This window comes from Antechinus flavipes, chromosome 1, assembly GCF_016432865.1.
Source record: "Antechinus flavipes isolate AdamAnt ecotype Samford, QLD, Australia chromosome 1, AdamAnt_v2, whole genome shotgun sequence".
NCBI classification, from domain to species: Eukaryota; Metazoa; Chordata; class Mammalia; order Dasyuromorphia; family Dasyuridae; genus Antechinus; species Antechinus flavipes.
In genome coordinates this window covers 602,426,411-602,452,266 of record NC_067398.1, presented here as the reverse complement: position 1 = coordinate 602,452,266, position 25,856 = coordinate 602,426,411, and the positions used below count along the sequence as shown (strand labels likewise).

Below are 25,856 nucleotides of genomic sequence, written 5' to 3'. Positions count from 1 at the left end.
CATGACAGAACAGGACTATTTCCATCAGCTTAAGTTAGAAGTTTAAAAGAGATTGCTCTAATTTAATTCTATGGCTGGAAGAACATCGATCTTCATAACTTTGACTTCCTCTTTCTTAGACAAATGCTTATTTGGTTTGCAGTTAAAGGTTGATTGTCACATCTTTCACAAAAGCAACCTTTATGTCTTTTGAGATATCACCAATTTTCTCCAATACCATAATAGCAAATCAACATTCCCTTGCCTGGTAGGCCTATTGTTACTTATTTGTGCCTCTAAAATTTTTACACAGGAGATTGTTGAAATGACTAATCAAGAAACATGTTTTAATTTTCTAAAAGATCAATATACATTATATATTGTTCTTATCACATCATTCTTAGGTTCAAAAAGCTTTAGTTGTTTCCTATTGCCATTAGGATAAAATACATCTTCCTTTGTTTGACACTTAGGTCTTTCATAGTCTTTCCCCAGCTAACCTTTACAGACTTATTTTATTTTACTTCCCTTCACCTAACCTTCTACAAAAACAACTTGCCTCTTTATATTCCCCAAACCTATATGCTATCGCTCACCTCTTTACTTTTGTCCAGAATTTCTCTTCTTCAACTCTTAATTCTCATGACCTATTCCTCTTTACTTCAATCTCTTGAAATACCAAGCTTCCTTAAGCTTTGTTCTACCTCCTATAGGCAGTTTCTTTATCTGCCTAGAGTTAACTAGATCTGATTGATATTTTATTAATTAATTAATTAATGGCAGTAATTTCTGTTTTGACCAGAAACTCTGAGTATCTTTCCCTCCCAGATAGATTTTTTTTTTTTTTTGACTAGATAAAAGAGGCCTATTATCTGCCTCATTTCTTACCTAGTCTTAATCACTGACTGGGTTTTCTCTCAGTCAAATTGACTATTGGAGACCTTAGCTTTTAAAAACATAAGTTTTTCCACTGTTTCAAGGCCATTTCCATTTGCCTTAATCTATATCTTGCCACTGAATTGAGATAAGAAAGAGAAAAATGAGACTGGTGACTTTGTACAGCCCTCTCTTACTTAAATCCAATTGACTTGCATGTCATGGAATCACCTCTCTGATGTCATAATCCTTTTTGAGAATGAAGGACAAACAACAACAACAATTTATCTAGAGAAGGTTGACATAATATCAATCTCAATCCTCACTGTAGTGAGCTCATTTCTCTTTGTAAAGTACACCTCTCATTAGTTGTTTGCCATTAACCTATCTAATTCCCTTCTATTTACCACTTTTGGGATTTCTCCTTATCATTTGGAACTGTTTTGCACTGGACACTGCCCTATTGGGTTAAAAAACCTGTATTCTCCCCAACTGTAATCCTGATTGCTTTTCTGTTGGCTGATGACATCAGAGTCCTGACTTTAAAGACTCTCTGGGTATATAACCTCAGCTGCCAATATGCTTCATCTGTCTTTTGATTGATATCTTGGAGCTGGGCCCTGCCTCTCATTTCTCTGTGTCTTTGTAAAGTACACCTCTCAGAGATGTTTGCCATCTTTCGAAAAACTCCTCATTCAAAAGACCATATGAGCTATGAGCCTGGTGTCATCATTGCCTTTGGCATTTGAGAGTGTCTCTGATCCTTTTATTAAAAATGCTGGCATTATTAACAAAATCATTAAATTACCCAGAAATTATGTCTTTTAGATTTTTAAAAAGCCACATGTACAAAACATAGAGGTTAAAAAATTTAAAACATCTCTATTCTCAAGGGGGCATTGGTTCAACTGATGAACAATAATATATAAGTATGTATATACACACACACACACACACACACACACACACAAACACACACACACAAAGTATATAATAATTATATTATATGACTTTTAAGTCAAATATTAGAACCATTTCCTTTTTGCTTTGCAAAGACCTCCCCTCTCCCCAATTTCATTATACCAATGAAATAGATAGATAGATAGATAGTAAAAGTTGTATATTTGTAAACATGAACTATTTATGTTATCTGGTTCTGAATATTGGAACAATTTATGGCTGATCAAAAAGGTGAAGAAAAGATTCATAAATAAGCTTTAGTGGGAAACAAACTAAATTTAGATAAAATTATATTGAGGCCTATCTAAGACATGTTGAATTTGATATATTTATGGCATATCCAGGTGGTACTAAAATTTTGGTGAGAGATTGGGATGACATACCTGGGAATCTAAAATATAGAGATTCCAGAATTGCAGGATTTTAAAGTTAGAATCTTCTAAATCATCTCTGAAAACTACTCTTCATAACCTTTCATATAACTTGCCACAAAATCTCTATTTAAAGATCTACAATGACAAGAAAATCATTACCTCTTAAAGCATTCTATCACACTTGTTCATAGTTCAAACGTTACCAACATCAAACCTTAAGTTTGCCTCCACCCTTTTCTCTTAGTTCTGTTTTCTGGGATCAGCGTTTTAATCCCTTTTTCACATGGCACATGGTAGCCATTTACCATTCCCCTTCTGTCCAGTCTTCTCTGGGTTAATTATCTGTAATTCTTTTATCTGATCCTCCTATTTCATAATCTCAAGGCCCTACTTTATCCTAGTTATCCTACTCTATCAATGCCACTTTTAGATTATAGTACCAAAAATTGAACAGAATATTCTGTGATCTGAAGAGAGTAAAGAGCAGAATACTATCTCCTCAATTACTTGAAGCTAACTATGTCTTTCAAAATGTAGAACAAAATTACATTATGAACATGTCATCTATACCTTTATCCACTTCATTAATTTAACAACAAAATATAGTAAAGGGCAAGCATAGTTCCCAAGCTCCTTGGATTCCTGGAGGATAATGGAGTTCACGTGTAAATTTGACACTAGAGCATTAAAAACTACTCTTTGTATCTGGCCATTCAATAAATAATTGGTCCTTCTATTTTTATTATTATCAAAACTACAGCACTCTATGTTTTTCCCCCAATAATAGTTTGAGATATTTTATTAGATCCCTTGCAGAAAACCAGGTAAATTACATTTGTCACATTTCCTTCTTCTATAAGTTCAGTATCACAATCCAAAGAAATTAAAAAGGGAAATGATTTTAGACTGATATGACCTATTCTTAATGAGGCTATTGTAGGGAGCAAAAACAATTATGGATTAAATTCCACTATATTCCCAAAGTTTTAATGGGGCTCCAACAAAGAAAGTATGGAGTAGACATGGGTCAGTTTGAGTTATCTTTATTATCATATATATTAATCTGGTACACATGAGGCAATGAGGATATAAAGTTAGTTTTAGAGACTGGTACAGAGTTCCTGAATCTGCAAAGTCTCTCAATTCTTTCTTTTAACCTTTTGTCTAGTGCTTTTTACCTATATTTACCTTCCTATGAATGAGTTTTTAATTAGGGTGGTGGATGATTTTTCTTGGGGTATTAATTATTCACTGTATATATTTTCCCTCTCATATGTGGTATCTCAAGAAAAGGTAGCCAGGATATTTGATTACACTCTGAAGTTTTCATTTTTCATGTGTGTGTGCATGTACACATGCACATGTACACATGTATTAGAGGTATGATTTTTTACTAGTGAGCCAGAAGACAAAATTAGTTCAAAATAAAGGCATTCAATAAAATAGCAAAATACTACTTCCTTCATTGATGTAGGGTATGCTTTTTTTTTAATTGCAAACACTATCAATGGGAAGACTAAACATACCTAGAGAACTTGTGTGGTTGGGAACGTATGTGGCCTTAATTATACATATTTAATTATTCTTTTTTAGTCATTTTAATTATAAATCTATCTATATCTTTATCTATAAATGCTACCCATATTACTAATAAAAATGATGTATGATCCAAAAATATTAGAAAAAGAAAGTAAGCCTAAATTCAGGTAAAATTAGGGAAGAGATTGCATATGAAGCAAGTGATAAAAGATGGATAAGATTTTTAATGGAAAAAATAGGAAAAGGATATTTATTAGCACAGATAATGCTTGACAAGGGCATGGAAACAGCATGCTATAGAATATGGACCATGTGTGACAAGTAAGTAATTCAGTATTTGAGTATAGTATATCTGAAAATCATATTTTATATAATTTAATAATAAAAGACACCCTTCCATTTTAAAATCTAACACAGTGCTCTATAAACAAAAGCATTCAATATATATTTCATTAATGATTAAGTGACTTGAGAAACCTTCTATCTTTAAGATTCTATTATGCCATCTAAAATAAAATATTCTAGGATTGCTTTAAATATGTAGCAAAATGACTAATAAAATCAGCTTTTTTCAAAATTAATTAATGGGATGATTTTAAAGTTATTGGATGCACATAAAGTAAAGATTTAGTAGATATTAACTTTATTATTATGAGTCAATTATGCTTCCATCAGAATACTACTGAGACCACTGGCATACTTAATATCATTTGAACTCAATGGTATCATCTAATGTTATTCAGTGTCTTTTTTCATTTCATGCAAAGAATTAACTGTTTGTTTTATTCAAATGTTTTTAACAATCATAATTTTAATACCAAGATTATTGATCACTACTTCTAAATGTTAATACCATGAGCAGCAGCTAAAGTTGACAAAATTATTTTATTTTTCTCATTCTCTTTAGACAGTACTTGTTTGGCTAAAAATTACATTCTCTTATGTAATTTTTCTTGATTTTGTTGATGCATTTATGGCAAATTAGTTTTATTCTAGTCAAAAGAGTATGTTTTTTATATGGAAGGGGGAAAAGGGCACTTTCAGGACTTAGTTAATATAAATGCAAACTACTAAGTGCAATTTCATTTAATCATCCCTTCAGATAATGATAATGATCGTACTATTACTACTATATATAATATCCCAAAGACATCTAAGTGGTAAAGTAGATAGAGCACTGAACTTAGAATCAGAAACACTTATCTTTATGAATTAAAATCCAGTCTCAGACATTAATTAGCTTTGTGATTCTGAATAAATCACTTAAACTTGTTTGCCATAGTTTGTCATCTGTAAAACAAACTGAAGAAGAAACTGGAAAACATCTAGTGTCTTTGTCATGAAAACCCCAAGTGGAATCATGAAGAGTCAGACATGATTAAAATTTAAAACACAGTAGAAAAAAAAAAAGTGCATGAAGTACAAAGGGACAGTTTAGATTTAGACCTGGGAGGAAACAAGTTAGGAAAAGTTTTCATAATGAAGTGATTCTTTAGCTGGACCTTGACTGAAGGACAAGATTCTAAAAAATAGAAATGATAAGAGAATACACTCTAGGCATAAGAAAAATTTTATGAGAATACAAGAGGTAGGAGATTGAATACTGAATTTTGGGAAAAGAGGTTAGTTTATTTGACTGCAACTTACAGCAAATGAAAGGGAATAATATTAAATAAGACTGGAAAAATCAACTGATTAGAATCTCATCAGACACTGTGAACTCAGTAAATTGGAGGAATTGTTTTGATATAATAAGGATGGAAGTTTAGATAGGAAATCTAGGGTTTCTTTTTATATTCAACATTTTATAGTGTATAGCATACTGGATTTTTAATCAGGGAATAATTGAGTCAGTCACATCTTAGATGCTAATTATCCCTATAATCCTTAGCAAAAAAAAAAAAAAAAAAAAAAATCCTTCTCTAGGTCTCATTTTAAAGTTAAATTGAGCCTCCTCTCCACAATCGAGGGGAGAAAGGGGAATCTGCTATAAAAAATGTATAATCAAACAAAGTAAATTTCTACAGTGTCCTTATCCATGAAAATATGTATCATGTTGCACTTTTTATTGTTTACTTTTATATTAGGAGGTGGGTAACGTGTTCATCATTAGTGTTCTGGAATTGTGTTTTATATTATGTTAATCAGAATTTCTAATTCTTTCTAAGTTGTTGTTTTTTGCCATTGTATAAATCATTTTCTTAGTTCTGTTTCCTTCCTTCTGTATCATCAGTTCTTAATCAAGAGGATAAAATAACATGATAAAAACCTATCCCTTGGGAAACCTGCTGTATAATAAACAGTCATCATGAATTGTAGAAGCAAAAAAATATTCATCAACAACCGGCCAACTAGAATGGTTCTTTCAGAACCATTATAGAAACAAATTATTTCTAATGTTCAGAATTTACTCTTTTTCATCTTTGCCTTTTAGAATTCCTATTTTCAAAGAGAGCTCAATTCATACAACATCTCATAAAATCCTTTTTCTGATCCCCCTAATTATTAATGTTTTCTTTTTCCTTAAAAGATTCCTTATATTCTTATCTAATTTATACAGCTTATTCCTCTTATAGACATGTAAGTTCTTTGATGGTAGGAACTGCTCTTGTTTTAATTTGTGATGTGTTGTTTTGGTTTTGTACTTATACTGCCAGCATCTGATGAAGCAACTTGGAACATACAATGAACAAAGCAAATGCTTTATTAACTTGAATTAAATTTATTAGATTAGCTTGGGTTGGAAAATGAGGCTCTGTAAATATAGCTAGACTTGTTTTAGATGAAAGGAATAACGTATAAAGAAAGTATGGGAGGGCTCACGATGGCTGGCAGGCTGGCAATTGAACCAAGGAGACAGGGTCTTTTGCCATTCTTTGCCATTCTCTTTGCCATTCATTCTATAGTTATTCTCTAGCTTGTCAGCCAGTGTCAGTTGTAGACTACAATTCAGTGTCCAGAATTGAACATAGTATTTCAGTTGTAAGCTGATAATGACAGAGGACAGCAGGATTATTTCATGTTCCTGGAAGCTAGGCCTCTCTTAATATGGCATAAGATCATATTATCTTTTTGGATGACTGAAGTTAAGAGGGCAAGGTTGCCATGTACTGATGGGTGTTGGCAGGGAGAGGAAACAGTAACTTTTCAGGCCACTAGGATATCATTTAGTGCACTGCACCAGTAATGCATAAAATAAATTGTCCTATCATCTCAGGGTTAATGAGTGTCCTAAAAGTGCCAGTCTTACACCCAGGATAAAACTTAATGATAGTCTGGTTCAATGAATGCTAAGTATGTCCTCAGTGCTATAATAGGTATTGTCCTTATAATGCTGACTTGCACAATTGTGCCCTTTAAAAATACATGCAGGTTTGTGATTCTGAGAACTGTAGATTTACATGGTAATAAAAGAATGATATTGAACCCTTTTAATAACAAGGGGAAATTTGTTAACATTGTCTTAAAAATCACACAGTGTTTATATATATAAACTATCAAAAAATAATATATTTGGATGTTTTTTTTTCTATTCTAGTAAGACCAGATGTGTTTGAAATATTTTGTACAATCATTAGCTAAAAGAAAATCCAACATTATTTTTTTCTATTTCATCACCAATATCTGGTTCCTTCACTTTGCCAAAAACAAACAAAATAACATCTACCATTTCCCCCTCATTCATTTTAACTTTTGTTAACAAATATTTAATTCTATAATTATTTTACTAATGATCAAATTGCCAATGAGTAAGCACCCTGAGGACAGAGACAACCTTTCATTTTTGTTTTTGTATCCCTGAAAAATGAGTGCTTATTAATTTAGAATGAATTGGATTGTGACTACTAAATGCAAAACAAGCTTATAAAATGCAAAAGAAAAACTCTTTTGAATATAAAAAGAAACCCTAGATTTCCTATACAAACATCCATACTTATTATATCAAAACAATCCCTCCAATTTACTGAATTCAGTGTCTGATGAGATCTAATCAGCTGATGAATGGTTTGATTAAATTTGATAAATAACTCACATCTAGTTTGCCTGAATTATTACTGTAGTCTTTTAAATAGTACCCCAATTTCTACTTTTCTTCTCCATTCCCTCTTCTAATCCATCATAAATTGTCATTTGAATTAAAGATGAAAAAAATTATGCTAAAAGAGGATAAATAATCCGTGGAAGTGTTGGAGACATTGGCAAAACTTGACAAATATGTTCAGAATATTATACATAAGCCATAACACAGTCCTACTAAAAACACCATCGGACATGTTTTCCCAGAAAAAGTAGTGCTCTTTTAAGGATACAGAGAATCAAACAATGGAGGATCTAGAGATCACTTTTGGCACTTAAGTGCCAAAGTTTTTTGGATTACTTAATAACTTTTGACTATATTTATAAAGTGTTTAACACAAATTTCAATTACTTTTCTTAGGTTAACAGGATTCCATCTGCCTCCACCTGTGACAAGTACCAAGTCTGTCTTCTCACTACGCTTGACCAGTGATTTTGCAGTGAGTGCCCATGGGTTTAAAGTATATTATGAAGGTAAGTGATGATCCTCACTTTCCAGAAAGTTATTTGAAAGTTAGCTCTAGAATTTAATGGTAACAAAAACATGTTAGAAAAATTAATTTAATTACAGAATAAAAGTTATGTTTTGTTTCTTCCATTTACATTGAATGTACTTTGTATGTACATTGTTATTTGTATGTGGTCTCTTCCATGACATATGAGCTATTTGAAGACAAATAATATATAGTATTTTTTTCCCTTTTTTAATCTTAATGTTTAGAACAGTGTCTGGCACATAGTAGGTACTTGATAAATTATATTTGACTATCAGACTGTTTTATGGGCAAATATTTCCTATAGTTGTACTTCTTAACATTTGATAAAATGTCCTTTTAAAAATTTAAATATATTTTGCCTTAATAATAGTAGAGATGGTCATTTCTGAGCTTTGTTTTCTTCTTGGGGGTTTGTGAAAAGGAGTCACTATTAAAAAATAATCTGTTTTTAACCTACAAAGAATTACAAATGGTTCCCAGTATTCTCCTATCCAAAACTATTTTCTTATCCAATATAAAAAGAAATTAATTTTAACTAAATTTTAAACTATGCTACATATACATTTATGAAATAAATATTAGTTTTCATAAAGGAAACTTCATAAAATGTTTTAGTGTTATAAAAGTATTAAGTGTAAAAAATTAATTTTAGTAAATTTTAAAATATAGTTAAAGTCAATTCTCTCTGTGTCATCACCAATATCTGGTTCCTTCACTTTGCCAAAAACAAACAAAATAACATCTACCATTTCCCCCTCATTCATTTTAACTTTTGTTAACAAATATTTAATTCTATAATTATTTTACTAATGATCAAATTGCCAATGAGTAAGCACCCTGAGGACAGAGACAACCTTTCATTTTTGTTTTTGTATCCCTGAAAAATGAGTGCTTATTAATTTAGAATGAATTGGATTGTGACTACTAAATGCAAAACAAGCTTATAAAATGCAAAAGAAAAACTCTTTTGAATATAAAAAGAAACCCTAGATTTCCTATACAAACATCCATACTTATTATATCAAAACAATCCCTCCAATTTACTGAATTCAGTGTCTGATGAGATCTAATCAGCTGATGAATGGTTTGATTAAATTTGATAAATAACTCACATCTAGTTTGCCTGAATTATTACTGTAGTCTTTTAAATAGTACCCCAATTTCTACTTTTCTTCTCCATTCCCTCTTCTAATCCATCATAAATTGTCATTTGAATTAAAGATGAAAAAAATTATGCTAAAAGAGGATAAATAATCCGTGGAAGTGTTGGAGACATTGGCAAAACTTGACAAATATGTTCAGAATATTATACATAAGCCATAACACAGTCCTACTAAAAACACCATCGGACATGTTTTCCCAGAAAAAGTAGTGCTCTTTTAAGGATACAGAGAATCAAACAATGGAGGATCTAGAGATCACTTTTGGCACTTAAGTGCCAAAGTTTTTTGGATTACTTAATAACTTTTGACTATATTTATAAAGTGTTTAACACAAATTTCAATTACTTTTCTTAGGTTAACAGGATTCCATCTGCCTCCACCTGTGACAAGTACCAAGTCTGTCTTCTCACTACGCTTGACCAGTGATTTTGCAGTGAGTGCCCATGGGTTTAAAGTATATTATGAAGGTAAGTGATGATCCTCACTTTCCAGAAAGTTATTTGAAAGTTAGCTCTAGAATTTAATGGTAACAAAAACATGTTAGAAAAATTAATTTAATTACAGAATAAAAGTTATGTTTTGTTTCTTCCATTTACATTGAATGTACTTTGTATGTACATTGTTATTTGTATGTGGTCTCTTCCATGACATATGAGCTATTTGAAGACAAATAATATATAGTATTTTTTTCCCTTTTTTAATCTTAATGTTTAGAACAGTGTCTGGCACATAGTAGGTACTTGATAAATTATATTTGACTATCAGACTGTTTTATGGGCAAATATTTCCTATAGTTGTACTTCTTAACATTTGATAAAATGTCCTTTTAAAAATTTAAATATATTTTGCCTTAATAATAGTAGAGATGGTCATTTCTGAGCTTTGTTTTCTTCTTGGGGGTTTGTGAAAAGGAGTCACTATTAAAAAATAATCTGTTTTTAACCTACAAAGAATTACAAATGGTTCCCAGTATTCTCCTATCCAAAACTATTTTCTTATCCAATATAAAAAGAAATTAATTTTAACTAAATTTTAAACTATGCTACATATACATTTATGAAATAAATATTAGTTTTCATAAAGGAAACTTCATAAAATGTTTTAGTGTTATAAAAGTATTAAGTGTAAAAAATTAATTTTAGTAAATTTTAAAATATAGTTAAAGTCAATTCTCTCTGTGTCACCTTAACACATTTCAGATATTCCCTTAAAGTACATATATCTCAACATTTAAGTGCATTGCAGTATTTAAGACATTTTCTTTTATTATTTTATCAGCTTTGTTCCCATATTTTCCATCTAAGTTAATTTCTCAAATACTTTAAAAATCTTCTGCTTTCCTGTTTGCAATTTATTTTGAGTATCACAATATGCATACCTATCAAATCCTATCTTTCCTTTGAATTTAATTTATGATGGAAAAAATGTACATTAAAACAAAACTTAATTATTTTCGGTAAGAAAAGTGACCATGACAAACATGTTTTGTATATAGTTGAGGTCTGTTTATCCTCTCAGTAAGTGATTTGGGTTCCCATTTCAAGAAATGTTAAATTATAACAGATTAAATGTGATCCTTACACTTTATGGGAGTTTAGTTACCAGGCCCCATCACCATGAAGGAAATGCAGATGGATATGCATCAAGGTAGGTATTGTTATCTATAACTATGGCAAAGATGTCTGTGCTTCATTATTGTTCTTATGACATTATGTAACTTCCATTATGGAGTGAAATATTCACCTCATGAAGAGGACATTTACCTCAAAGAGGTTAACATTTATAACTAAGTTGATGAATATTTAATACCATTATCAGAGTTGACCTAATATTATGCTTCATATTTTAAACTAGGACATGAATAGCTCTAAAATAGGCAGTTCTGACCTTATGTCTGGGCAGAGTAGACAGTTTTGTATTTGACTTGACAGAGCTGGACAGGTCCCCTTTCTATAAAACCATTCCTCTTAGGCCTACTATGCTGCTTAAAATGTCTACATATTATTTCCTTAGGGATTAATTTTCTGTTATAAAGCAAAGAAACATTTTCAATTACTACTCCCTTATTACTTTACTCACCTAAAAAATACTGAGGAAATGAGAACTGTTATTGGTTAAATTTTGATTGTAAAACTGAGAAAAGTCTGGGACTGTTGGCCATTTGGGTAGTATAGTCAAATAAGAACCTTCTGATATTAGAGGGCAATAGTTACTAGGAAAGAGCATTAAAAAGGATAAATGGAAAATATAGGGAGGGAAGCCAAGATTTAAAAAAATATATTTTAACTGAATACATAGTAGGTCTTCTATTTAAAAATGCAAAGAATCCATTCATTCATTTATCAATTTATTTATTCTATATCACTGTCTATCATTTATCTGTCTATTTGTCTGTCTATCAATATTAGGTCTCATCTCATTTAGACTCAAATTGTGGGATCCACTTCACTAAATGGTCTGATTTCAGTGATCATCAACACTGAAACATTAATATACTACATTTTTGACAAGTTGGTTTATCCTTCCTAGGGCAGCTCAATAGCACTCCATGCTAAGGGCTCACTATATTGGTCCCAGATGTAGGAAAGATATCCGATTTGCTTTATTCCTCCTACAGCTCAGAACTGTTTATTTGAAGAAATATATTAGCTTCTGCCTACACAGTGGAGGTTATACATGTGCTTTACAAGATCAAACCTATTAATTCATTTTTTGTTCTTTATCACATTGTCAAACTCTCTCTATTATACTCAAAATCTCAATCCTCTCCCTTCTTATTTAATTTCAATAAATCTCATTATTGAATACTGTTCTTCTAATCTAAATCCATCATTTTACAGAGAATCATTTCCCTTAGAGAAGAAGTAACCTGGCCTACAGTCAAAACTAATATGTAATAGATTTGCATCCAGATCCTTCATTTCCAAATTCATTTTTATTTCTACTATAACAAATGATTCATCTTTCATATCAATAAAAATTCAAGGTTATTTATCATGAGCTCATTTGATTTTTCTCCTCTCCAACCCACTAGTTCTCTTTTCTCCTCTGGCCTTTCTACTTCTGAGAAAACAGAACCTTTCTTCCTCACCAAAGTCAAGTTCCAATCCCATCCACAATTATATTCCAACCATCCTCTTCTTTCTGTTCTGCATTTCCAGCTTTTTTTCCTCTATCAGAACCTATCCTTCAGACAATAAATATACTCAAATATTCCTACTTTTAAAAAATACAACTGTTAATCTTAAAAACTATTACTTTCCTCCCCCTTATATTCATAGGTCAACTTCTTGAAAGAGTACCCATTCACTTTAACCTCTTCCAATATGACTTCCTTTCAAATTATATGACTGAAATAATACTACTAAAAAGCATCAATAACATCCCCTGCCTTCAGTTAACTGATCTGGTATTTTTCTTTATTCTTTACCATTTTTTTACTTCTTTGTAGGATATGATGAAGTTGACCACAATTTCCTTCCTTGACTTTTATAGCTATAAAATCCTGACTAGATATCAACTTCTGTGATCATTCTTTCCATTAACTTAGATATTTTTCTTTCTCCTTATCCTGAACTATAAATTCCAGCATCCTCCTACCCCAACCAGCCTTCTTATGCTTTACTCTTTTTTTCCTTTTCTCTTTATACCCTCCATAAAGCATCTAGATGGCATAATAGATAAACTGTTGAGCATACTGTCAGTAAGAACTGATATCAAATATGTCTCATACATGCACAGTTATGTGACCTTAGGAACATCACTTAAATTCTATTTGCCTCAGTTTGCTACTTCCAGAAATATTGTAAGGATCAAATGAGATAACATTTGTAAAGTCCTTAGTTCAGACCCTGGTACATAGTATATAAATACTAGCTATTATTATATCTTCCAGTGATTATAATTTCTATGCAAACTTAACTATAATCTCTATTCAAGATGACTCTCAAATTAAATCTATAGCTCCAACTCCTCTCCTAAGATTTTGATCCATATTTCCAACTGTCTGCTGTTTTTTTTTATTTAACTATCCCAACAATCTTTCAATTATTCATTTCTCAAAGTAAATCTATCAATTTCCACTACAAAAAAAAAATTAAAAAATATTTCTTTTTTTTAGTACCTCTGTTCTCATATAGACTATGCTTTAAATATTGGACACATTTTAAAATCTTACCCTTCCCCTCATTTTCTATAATTACAAAATTAAATCTCATTAATTGTTTCATTATCCAGAATAGCAATCTATTTCCTTTGGTAGTATTCTACTTCAGATCCGATTCCTGATTATATTTTCTTCAATGCTAGTTTTTTTTTTTTTTTCCCTCTAAACTATGCTGCATAAACCATTCAGATAAATCTATATAATGTACAAATATACATAGTTTCTATCAGAGTAATAGCTTATCCAAGAAGTGATTGTCTACAAATTAAGTCCTACAATTTAAATCTAGTAATTTAATTGTAATATCTTTAAAGGTTTTGTCAGGAGTAATGCATTATGATAAATACTATTGGGAACAACAAGGTCAAAAATAACAAAATATTTGGCTTGAAGATGTTTACATTCTAATGCTACCATGTAACATTCATGGCAAAGGATAGTATGTTACAAAGTATATTTGATAGGAGGAATAAAGATTTAAATGAGATTCTGGAAAAATTTAAGGCTTTCTTTCAATTTAGTTGATCAGGAGAAACTTCAAAGGGAGCTTGCATTTGATCTGGATATTGAAGAGAACTTCAGCACTTGAAAATGTGGTTGGTCCTATCTTTGTAGGGTGTAGTGCACATACCTTCACCCAACCTGTGCTCCAAATAAACTCACCTACATGATCTTCCCTATAAATCACATTCCACTTTCCATCTACTCACATTTGCACAAGCTAGTCCCTTTCTGGGAATGTTTTCCCTCATCACTTTTATAATTGGTAACCTTAGACCTTTACCAAGACTCAACTTAAATGATACCCTATGCAATAACCCATTCTGATTCTCTAGTTATTAGTGCCTCTCTGAAGTATTTACTATTTATTTTACACACATTTTAAATCTATTTACCTGTGCATGTGTTTTTCACTACAACATGATGTCATAATGCAGAAATACTGTAGCTACTTTCTATGAATGTAAGATCAAAGGAAAAATTATTTCCTAGTTTGGTTATATTAAAAAAGATACTGAATGAAATTAGAAAACTAGGTAGATCTTGGCAAGGGGCAGATGAGGAAACTCACACTGATGCAGATTAAGTTATACTTGTGAATTTATTGTAAATGCCAAATGTATCCAAATATAGCACACATGTATTTGCATAAACTTAGAAGAAAGAACATCCAAAAATAAGTGATTTTATTTAGTTCTACTCTGATATAAACTTTGCCCATTCTCACTACACCTCAATAGCTTAGATCAAGGCAATGAATTAATGGAAGCCTGGGTCAAAGAATTAAGAGGACTTAATTTTTTAATCACAGTGCTTCCTTGAAATTAACTGTTCAAAAGGATGATATACAGCACTACCTTCTTTACAGAACCTTTTCCTTTGGATGAATGTTCAAAGGTCATGAAAAAGCAACTCAAAAGAAAAATAAAACATCAAGACAAAACAAGGACATTAAAAAAAAAAAGATCCAAATTACTAGTAACAATAGAAATGGAAATGAAAGTAAATCTGCTATCCTGCTTTATACCCATCACATCCACAAAGATAACAAAAAAAAAAAGAAAGAAAAAAAAAGAAAAGAACAACTACTAGAAGATATGTGAAAAAGGTGCACTAATGCAAGGCTTCTGAAATTTCCACTCTTGACCCCTTTTTGCCTGAGAAATTTTTACACAACCCTGGGCACATACATATATAAAAGAGGCATACATATCATTTACTGATAATAGATCTTAAATATATTTATTTTAAAATAATTATTTCATATAAATATAAATTTACCATTTATTGAAAATAAAAGCAAATTTACATACTAATGAGATGGATGTGCTTATTTATTTTTACATAAAGAATTAAATCTTAGTAAGATCTGGAGTGAAGCAAGGTTGCCCACTATCACCATTATTATTCAATATTGTATTAGAAACACTAGCCTCTGCAATAAGAGTCGAGAAAGAGATTAAAGGAATTAGAGTAGGCAATGAGGAAACCATACTATCACTCTTTGCAGATGATATAATGGTATACCTAGAGAACCCCAGAGATTCTACTAAAAAACTATTAGAAATAATTCATAATTTTAGCAAAGTAACAGGATACAAAATAAATCCCCATAAATCCTCAGCATTTTTATACATCACCAACAAAATTTAACAGCAAGAGATACAAAGAGAAATTCCATTAAAAATAACTGTTGATAGCATAAAATATTTGGGAATCTATCTACCAAAGGAAAATCAGGAATTATATGAGCAAAATTGCAAAAAGTTTCCACACAAATAAAGTCAGACTTAAATAATTGGAAAAATATTAAGTGCTCTTGGATCGGCCAAGCGTATATAATAAAGGTGACAATACTCCCTAAACTAATCTATTTATTTAGTGCTATACCAATCAGACTTCCAAGAAAATATTTTAATGATCTAGAAAAAATAACAACAAAATTTATATGGAACAATAAAAAGTTGAGAATCTCAAGGGAATTAATGAAAAAAAAAATCAAATGAAGGTGGCCTAGCTGTACCAGATCTAAAATTATATTATAAAGCAGGAGTTACTAAAACCATTTGGTATTGGCTAAGAAATAGATTAGTTGATCAGTGGAAAAGGTTAGGTTCACAAGACAGAATTGTCAACTATAGCAATCTAGTGTTTGACAAACCCAAAGATCCTAAATTTTGGGAAAAGAATTCATTATTTGATAAAAACTGCTGGGATAACTGGAAATTAGTATGGCAGAAATTAGGCATGGACCCACACTTAACACCATATACCAAGATAAGATCAAAATGGGTCCATGACCTAGGCATAAAGAACGAGATTATAAATAAATTAGAGGAACATAGGATAGTTTATCTCTCAGACTTGTGGAGGAGAAAGAAATTTGTGACCAAAGATGAACTAGAGACCATTACCGATCACAAAATAGAAAATTTTGATTATATCAAATTAAAAAGCCTTTGTACAAACAGAACGAATGCAAACAAGATTAGTAGGGAAGCAACAAACTGGGAAAACATCTTTACAATTAAAGGTTCTGATAAAGGCCTCATTTCCAAAATATATAGAGAACTGACTCAAATTTATAAAAAATCAAGCCCTTCTCCAATTGATAAATGGTCAAAGGATATGAACAGACAATTTTCAGATGAAGAAATTGACTATTACCACTCACATGAAAGAGTGTTCCAAATCACTATTGATCAGAGAAATGCAAATTAAGACAACTCTGAGCTATCACTACACACCTGTCAGATTGGCTAAGATGACAGGAAAAAATAATGATGAATGTTGGAGGGGATGCGGGAAAACGGGGACACTGATGCATTGTTGGTGGAGTTGTGAACAAATCCAGCCATTCTGGAGAGCAATCTGGAATTATGCCCCAAAAGTTATCAAACTGTGCATACCCTTTGATCCAGCAGTGTTTCTATTGGGCTTATACCCCAAAGAGATACTAAAAAAGGGAAAGGGACCTGTATGTGCCAAAATGTTTGTGGCAGCCCTGTTTGTAGTGGCTAGAAACTGGAAAATGAATGGATGCCCATCAATTGGAGAATGGCTGGGTAAATTGTGGTATATGAATGTTATGGAATATTATTACTCTGTAAGGAATGACCAGCAGGATGAATACAGAGAGGCTTGGAGAGACCTACATGGACTGATGCAAAGTGAGATGAGCAGAACCAGGAGATCATTATACACTTCGACAACGATATTGTATGAGGATGTATTCTGATGGAAGTGGATTTCTATGACAAAGAGACTTAACTGAGTTTCAATGGATAAATGATGGACAGAAACAGCTACACCCAAAGAAGGAACACTGGGAAATGAATGTGAACTATTTGCATTTTTGATTTTCTTCCCGAGTTATTTTTACCTTCTGAATCCAATTCTCCCTGTGCAGCGGGAGAACTGTTCAGTTCTGCAAATATGTATTGTATCTAGGATATACTGCAACATATTTAACATATATAGGACTGCTTGCCATCTTGGGGGGGGAGGGGTGGAGGGAGGGAGGAGAAAAAACGAAACATAAGCGAGTGCAAGGGATAATGTTGTAAAAAAATTACCCTGGCATGGATTCTGTCAATACAAAGTTATTATTAAATAAAATAAAATTTAAATTAAAAAAAAAAAAAGAATTAAATTTTGGCCAAACATTTGATACCTTTTCCTGTTACCAATTTTTTTATGACCTCCACATTCAGTTATGTGACCCCATATGGGGTTGTGATCTAAAGTTTAAGAAGCTTTGCACTAATGCACCATTGATGGAGTTGTAAATTGTTCCAAACATTCTTGGAAGCAATTTGATGTTGTACTCAAAAGGTCAAAAAAATTATGGAAAAAACTACCAGGAATCATACAAACCAAGGAAAGAGGAAAATATTCCATATGTGGAAAAGAATTTATACCTTTGTTGTAGTAAAGAATTGCAAATTAAGGGGAGCATCAATCGACAAACAGCTAAACAAATTATGCATGTGATGTAATGGTTTATTATTGCACTATAAGAAAAAATAGAGGGAATGGATTCAGGAAAGCTTAGTAAGACTTAATGAACTAGTGAAAAATGAGGTGAGCAGAAGTAGGAGATTATGTTGTTTTTTTTTTTTTAAATGACCACAACATGGTAAAAACAATACAACTTTAGAATAATCCTGAATGATCAATTCAACTTCAAAGGGCAAATACTTGTCAATTTTTAACACTAATAGACTGCACGTACAGAAAAACGCATATTTTTAAAGATATGGCCAATGTGTAAATTTGTTTTAATTATGTTTACTTATTTAGTGGTTTTTTGTGTTGTTATTTGGAGTGGAGAATTTTAGGGTGAAGGAGAAAGTGAAAGTTATTTCCCCCAAATAACAAAAAAAGAAGAAAAGAAAGAAATGAATATTTTTAAACCAATCCTTTAAAGGACCAGACAGTAAGAATTTTTGGAATGTTATATTGTGTTATATGTTAAATATTATTTATGCTAATTATATATTAATTAATATGTTTTTATATATACATACATATACATGAAGTTATAGATAATAAGAAATTTTAGCCTTAGACATAATCCTTTTTTTATTCTTTGTATATAAAAATTGTCATGTTTATCAAATACAGAATAAAAAAAATTAAAATTCTATAATATTTATCAAAAGTCATTGTTTACTGTTCCACATCCAATTAGAAGAAATTGAGTTCTTCTATATCTTCTCTTAAAATGATATGTCATGCTATTAATAGCTTTTTCTTTGCCTTTTAAAGTTAAGAATGACTTCATGAACTTCATTGAATAACAGAACAAATGCAGACTGGAAAATGAAATAACTTATTCTTACTAATACTCCTTAAATTTCATTAGGGACCTTTTTTGACATTTTGTTTTCCATAATTACACTATAAAACATTATATATATTGTATATATAAAGTTTTAAGTTCCAAATTCTCTTTCCATTCTTTCTTCCCTCCCTGAGACAATAAGCAATCTTATATAGATGTATGTCGAATCCCTAGATATGATGTTGCTGCTGCTCATTATTTTACTTTTCCAATTTACTATTGTGAATATTTAAAAAGTTGAAATATGGAATGCTAATATCTTTGAAATGCTGTTTTCTGATATTTCAGAAAAGTGAGAGATTCCCAATTGTTTCTATTTGTTTCCCATTGATGCCTGCCATGTCAAAAATCAAGCAACATGGAAGGTCATAACTCCGGTTATATATGTGTGCTTTGTCCTTAGTTTTTACCTCTTTTTACATTTTAAGTCTGGCTCCTTTTTTCAAAATCTTTTTGCTTGTGCCATTTGCAGTAAAATAAATTCTTCTATCTTAATTTTTTTTCTATTATTCCATAGAATCTTTTATAAAAAACACTTTTCCTCAAAAATTTCTCATACATTATCTTGTGTAAGTGTCAACTCATAACTGAAAAGAGGTAACATAAAATGAAGAGTTAGATTCAATTCCTATCTTTGACATACACTAGCAAACTAACCTTAGGCTTGAGCCCCCATGTAACTACAAGTTTACAATTTACAGAATAAATTCAGATATGCTTTCTTTAGTACATGAAATTTTTCTGTCTAGAAATTCCTTATACTATTCATATTACTGGTTACAAAATTACAGAAAGAAGTCCTCATCCCTACACTTTTTCTATTGTTTTTATTCTTAATAAAAAAAAACAAAAGAACTGGACTAATCTCATCAAAAATTATTATAGGTTTCTTTAAGCTTTCCATTTTTTCATATTTTATTGATGTTTATTTTATTATATTATGTTTGTTTTTGGGTTAAGAAAGATATAGATTTTAATTCCAGCTCTAAAATTCCCTAACTTTGTGATTTGGGACAAAGTATTTCACCTCTGTGAGTCTCTGCTTCCTGTTCTTAAAAATGAGTATAATAATATTTTTAGCACATGTATCATAGTTGTTATGAGAGTTAAATGAGATAATATATATTAATGCTTTACAAACCACAAGTGGTATACATAACACATCATAGGCATTTCTATGTCATAGGCACTTAATAAATGAATTATTTTTGTTCTAGCCAGGAATTCTGAAGGTCTGCCCCTCTCAGTTGATTATTTTGTAAAGGCACACTAGGGTCATCTTTTGCCTCAATTTTTACTTAGTCTTTAACTACTGAAAGTACATTGCCTCAGACAAACTGAGACCTGGGAAAGACTTTAGTTTAAAAAGGCCAAGGTTTCTTACTGCATCCTGGGCCATTGCCACTTATCTTGACCTATGTCTTAACCACTGGACTCTGATGGCTCTGAAGGAAAGACTGAAGCTAATGAATTTGCACAAGTCTATCTCTTTTAAATGTAATTTACTTTCAACTCAAAACATCACCCTGATAATGTCACTGATCCTTTTCAATCAAGAATGAAATCAATAAATGCCTGTTTAATTGAATTAGACTGACTATATAACAGGTGGAATTATGAAGAATTAAGATATTTCATTAAAAGATTTTTTAAAGTTTGCATATATCCTTAGGAAATAATTTCTTTTTGATATTTCTTGGTGTCAGAAGGTGGTAACATTTTAAAGATGATCTATTATCTTCATTTTAGCTATTTCATTTTTAAAAGATGATAAAGGTGGGGGTGGGAAGAGATAAGATAATTCATAGGGACATAATTATGTTCTATGAAATTCTTAAATTGAAATCTTTCAAATCACTATTTCTACCAGCCTTTTTCTATTCTCAATCAGTAAATGTTAATCTGGATTGTTTCACAATATGGGATAAATGATGCTAATTCAATACATTTTGCTCTTATACAATGGCAGGGATGGTTATCAAATCAGGGTCAATTTTATTTTTTTCCTCTCTTGAATACTGGATAATGATAGCATGGAATAATAAGCTTATTCTGTTTTCCCCCTATAATTATCTTTAGTCAAATGGAAAGATGAATCAAAATTTCTAGTGTTAGCCATGATCTGCCATGATCTTTATTTGCAAGGAATCTATGTAGGATATGAAAAGAGCTAAATGAAAAAAATGCAATATGTCATTCCAGAAGACAGAGCAATTTTGATGCTATTACCTATACTTTGAAAGACATTCAAGTTTAAGGTATGTGAATCTAGTATATATCTTGGATATTATCTATCTATCTAATCTATGTATTATGAGAATTAATAATACTTCCCTATGGAACTATAGGAACTTGTTGGTGACATAGAAATATACCAAAATAAGGTAGATAATAAATAATTTAAATCTTGGAAGAATTAATCATTGGCACTTAAAGTCCTTCAAAATCCTGTTTTAGCTTATTTTCCCAGGTTTGTTATCCATCCTTTCAAATACAGTTTATTCCAATTGAAGTGATTGAGTTACTATTTTCTTGTAGCATTCCATCTTTTAAGACATATAGATTCTTTTTACATTGTAAACTAAATGATCACTGACAAACTTAAAAATTTTAACATACTAAACACAAAAAAAGCTTATACAGCAAAATATGAACTGTCGTGTAGTTTTTTACACATTTTGCATGTGTTTGAACAATTTTTGTGTATAATTGTAAGATCTATCATACTAATAAATTCTCTTAAAGCCTTGTTGAGGCAACTCCATGATATCTAGAAGGATAGTGTCTGTCCTGGTATTAGAAAAATCTTAATTTAAATATGAAGCCAGCTACTTAGGTATGACTTTGAACAAATCACTTTAACCCTGTTGGCCTCCAGCAGCACCAGTCACCTCCAGCCCCACTTCCTTACATACATTGGTTTCCTCCCTCCTCAACTTTATCCAATTTGTTTTAAAACAACAACAACAACAAAAAATATTTATGAATTGTCATAATTTTTATGAGCACTCATTAGGGAAAATTCCTAACATTTATTCTCTACTTAAGTTTACATTTATTTCCATCTGTAATAATGCCCTGGTCTCTGTGTTAGTGAAACTAAATCTAGTTTTCTGGAAACATTTGCAGAAAGAAGCAACAGAATTATTACAGTTTGTATTGATCAAGGTATCAAGGTTTGTATTGCAAGAAAAGTTGTGGGACAAAGTTAATCTTTCCTTTTGACTTTCCTCAGCCTAGATTTTCTGCTCTAAGATGCCTAAGGAGCCAATCAAGGGGATAGAACAGAAGAAGAATTGATTAATCACCTTCAATGTGTCAAGTATTTTGCTAAGCATTTTATAAATATTATCTTATTGGATCCTCTCCTCTGTATCTTTCTTCAGTACTTCCCAAATGGCTGATATGCTACATCTGCTGCAATATCAATCCATTCTCAACTCACTTGAAAATTTAAAGAAAATACTTTGAGTGTGATCAGGTTTCTTCTATCTGTTTGAACACTATTGAGACTTCTCCACTTAGGCAAAGGACTTAGAGTAATTGATGGGTTAATAAACTGGTTAACTATTACTTACTTTGAATAGGGAAATCTCTCCTATGAAACAAGGAAGTAAGGGGGGAGGAGATTAAGTTGTTAAAGAGGTAGGTCTAAATATATATATATATTTGGTTTTTAGAATGGATATTCCTTATTGCAATTTGAAAGTAAAGTAGCCACTCAAAGGATCAATTCTATTCTTAATCAACAGTTTCCCCCTCCTGAACAACCCTATTAACCCTTGTTTATAGAGTCCTATCATTGCTGGCAGACATAGTACAGAAATAACTTAATTCATTTCAGCTTCTGAATTCAAAGGACCCATTAGCCTTAACTTTTCTTGAAGAAGGTCTGTACTACCACACTTTGCATTGTAAAATGAAGAACATGACAAAGACTTAGGCCTAGTATTAAGTAGCTTTTCAGGTATTTTATTAAACTTGTGAAGGCCATCTTGGAATTTGGAAATCCTCTTATATTTTTCACTTGAAATTCCTTTTATATATTATAGAGATTCACTCAATCAATTTTGTAACCCTTGTTATAATTCCTAAGACCTCATAAAGAATGGTCTTAGTTTTTTCAGCAAAGTATAATGCAAGTTCTTCTGTTAACAAAAAAGAGAAAAGCAAATAGTTTGGCACAGGTATCATGGGATCAGGAAAATCAGGAAATAGTTTCATATAGGAGGTAGCTCTTGACAGACACCAGGATTCACAAGAAAGCAGTATGTGAAAGTGACTTCCAGGCATATGGGTTGTGGATAAGGAAACCATTGCCAAGTTATGAGGAGTTAAGAATTCAACACATTTCTACCTTAAATGATTCAGTTGCCAACTGAAAATATCATTATTGACAGGATAGAACCTGAAAAAACTATGCAGAAATAATCATTGGCAGCAACATTAAGAACAGCTGTTACCAACAAGTAGCTCCACCATCCTTTGTATTAAAGGATGTGACTCTTCAGGCCAGCTGTTCTTTCAGCTAAAGCATATGCAGAACTTATCTGCCTCCTCCTACTCTCTTTCCTCATGGCAGAGTTTATCATTGCAAAACACTTTTCTTTATTCGTATTTAGTTACTTATTTTTTAAATTAAACTAGACCTGGATCAACTTGTTCCATAATGCATTAATTGTATAAACCAAACTCTATGTAAAAATCTCTAACCTTAAGCCTGAGGGGAAACTAAAAGTTCTAAACCTGCCACAAAATCTGTTAATTATTAGGACTGATAAAGAGCCATCCAAATAAAGTCTAACAACATCTAGCAAAGAAAATTCTACAAACAATAAAGAAATGGTAAATGAAAATTCAGGAAAAACAACAATAGCAATAATAATAGCTAGCTTTTACATAGTGCTGTAAGAGTATAAAGTATCTCATAATCTATTTTTTTGATTCTCACAACAATTCTAGGAAGTTGGTGAAATTATTGTTTTGATCTACATAAAAGGAAACTAAGGCAAACAGAATATAAAAGATTTTCCAGGGCCACACTTCTGAGGCTGGATTCAAACTCAGGTCTTCTTGACGCCAATATTCTAACACTGCACCAAACAGAGGAACTAGTGCAACTTTAACATGGAACAAATCATACCAGGCTATCCTCATTTCTTATACCCGCAGAATATTAAACTGAAAGGTCAACAGAATGTAGTAAAATTTATCTCGATTTCATCAAAGAATTTGATAAAAATATTTTATTCCAAACTTGCGACAAGATGAGAACTGGATAATAGTATAATTAGACAAGTCAGCAATCATCTATTGATTGCTTAATATGTGGCAGGCCTTGTGATAAGAAATGGGGAAACACAGGTAGTCTTCTGGTATAAAGAATATTTTAAGCTAATAAACAATCTAATTCAATTAAATGTATGATAAGAATCCAAAAGCAATTGTAAATGCTTTGATTTAAATGTGGTAACAGAGTTCCAGTGGAGCAGTCCCAGAGATTTGTGATTAAACCTGTGCTTTTAACATTTTAATCAATAATATGGAAAAAAAAGCATAGATGGAATTTTCATCAGATGATGTCAAGCTGGGAGACAGCCAATTTACTGGAAAATAAGAGTCAGAACCCAAGAAGATCTTGATAGATTAGAGTCTCAGGAAGGATCTAATAACTTGAAATTCCATTGGGTTACCAATTACACTTGGATTCACTAATTGAAATTTGGAGGTATGAAATAAGGGAGAGAGGGTGAGGTAGTGCTTGTTTGTTTGTTTGTTTGTTTGCTTTACCAAAGGCCTCTTTATGTATATCCTGGACTATATTAAGAGAGGTACAGCTTCCAGTAAATAAAAAAATAAAAAAAAAGGTTATAGTCTCTATATATTTTGACCTAGTCAGACTACAATTGGAGTTTGGTGCTTAGTTTTAGACAACATAGTTGTCATTTAGCAATGACAAGAAAAACAAGACAGTATCCAAAATATGGCAGCCAGAATGAGTATAAGTTTAAAGTTACTTTGGGGGTTGTTTAACCTGGACAAGAGAAGAATGAATTGGAAGCATTATATTAGTCTTCAAGAATTTGAAGTACTGTCCTATAGAAAAGAGATTTGTCAGGATTAGCTCTAGCAGGAAAAATTCGGAGCAAAAAATTGAAGTTGAAGAGAAAAATTTAGGCTTAGCTCAGAAGTCTTAAATGTAAGATGAATGACAATGTGTCATGTAGAATTTAGTGAGGTTTTTTTGGGGATATAGATTAAACTAAATGGTTGGTGAGGTTTTTTCAAACTCCAATTCTGTGATTTTGCAAGTCTATGGCCCCAGTTTTGATATTTACCTAAGATTTCCTATTCTCTTACAATTTAACAGACCCATTGACCTTTTAGCTGCTCTTTCTATATATCATACTCCATCTGCTGACAACATTTTCACCAACTCTTGCTTATGCCTGGAGGACCAACTTTTCTCATGTCTGCTCTTTGGCTTCCTTCAAGTCTCACCTTGTGAAAGAAGGTTTTCTACATCCTCCATTATCTTAATGCCTACCCTCAACTTATTTATTCTGTGGACACAAATCTTGTGTTTACACACCTTTATGCATGTTGTTTCCCCCATTAGATGGCAAGCTCCATGAGAGCAGTAATTATTTTTTACTTTTCTTTGTATCCTTAACACTTAACACAATGTCTGGGTCATAGTAAAATACTTAATAACTGCTAATTGACAACAATGACGCAACAAGAAAAAAAAACCTCTTAAAAACTTTTAATAACAAGAAAATATTATGTGTAAATACCTCTAAAACATGATTTTACAGAATTAGGTATATACATCAACTACCATTTCATGATAAATAAGTGAGAGTGAAATGCATTGTG

At 31.4% G+C, this 25,856-nt stretch overlaps 1 protein-coding gene across 1 annotated transcript in view; it reads left to right on the top strand.

The window, feature by feature from the left end:
* Positions 1-25,856, top strand: part of LOC127547630 (CUB and sushi domain-containing protein 3-like) — a 588,420-nt gene that overhangs the window by 248,800 nt on the left and 313,764 nt on the right. Inside the window, exon 3 of the mRNA XM_051974567.1 lies at positions 8,167-8,279. Within this exon, the coding sequence (XP_051830527.1) occupies positions 8,167-8,279 (113 nt within the window). The remainder of the gene's footprint in view (positions 1-8,166; positions 8,280-25,856) is intronic.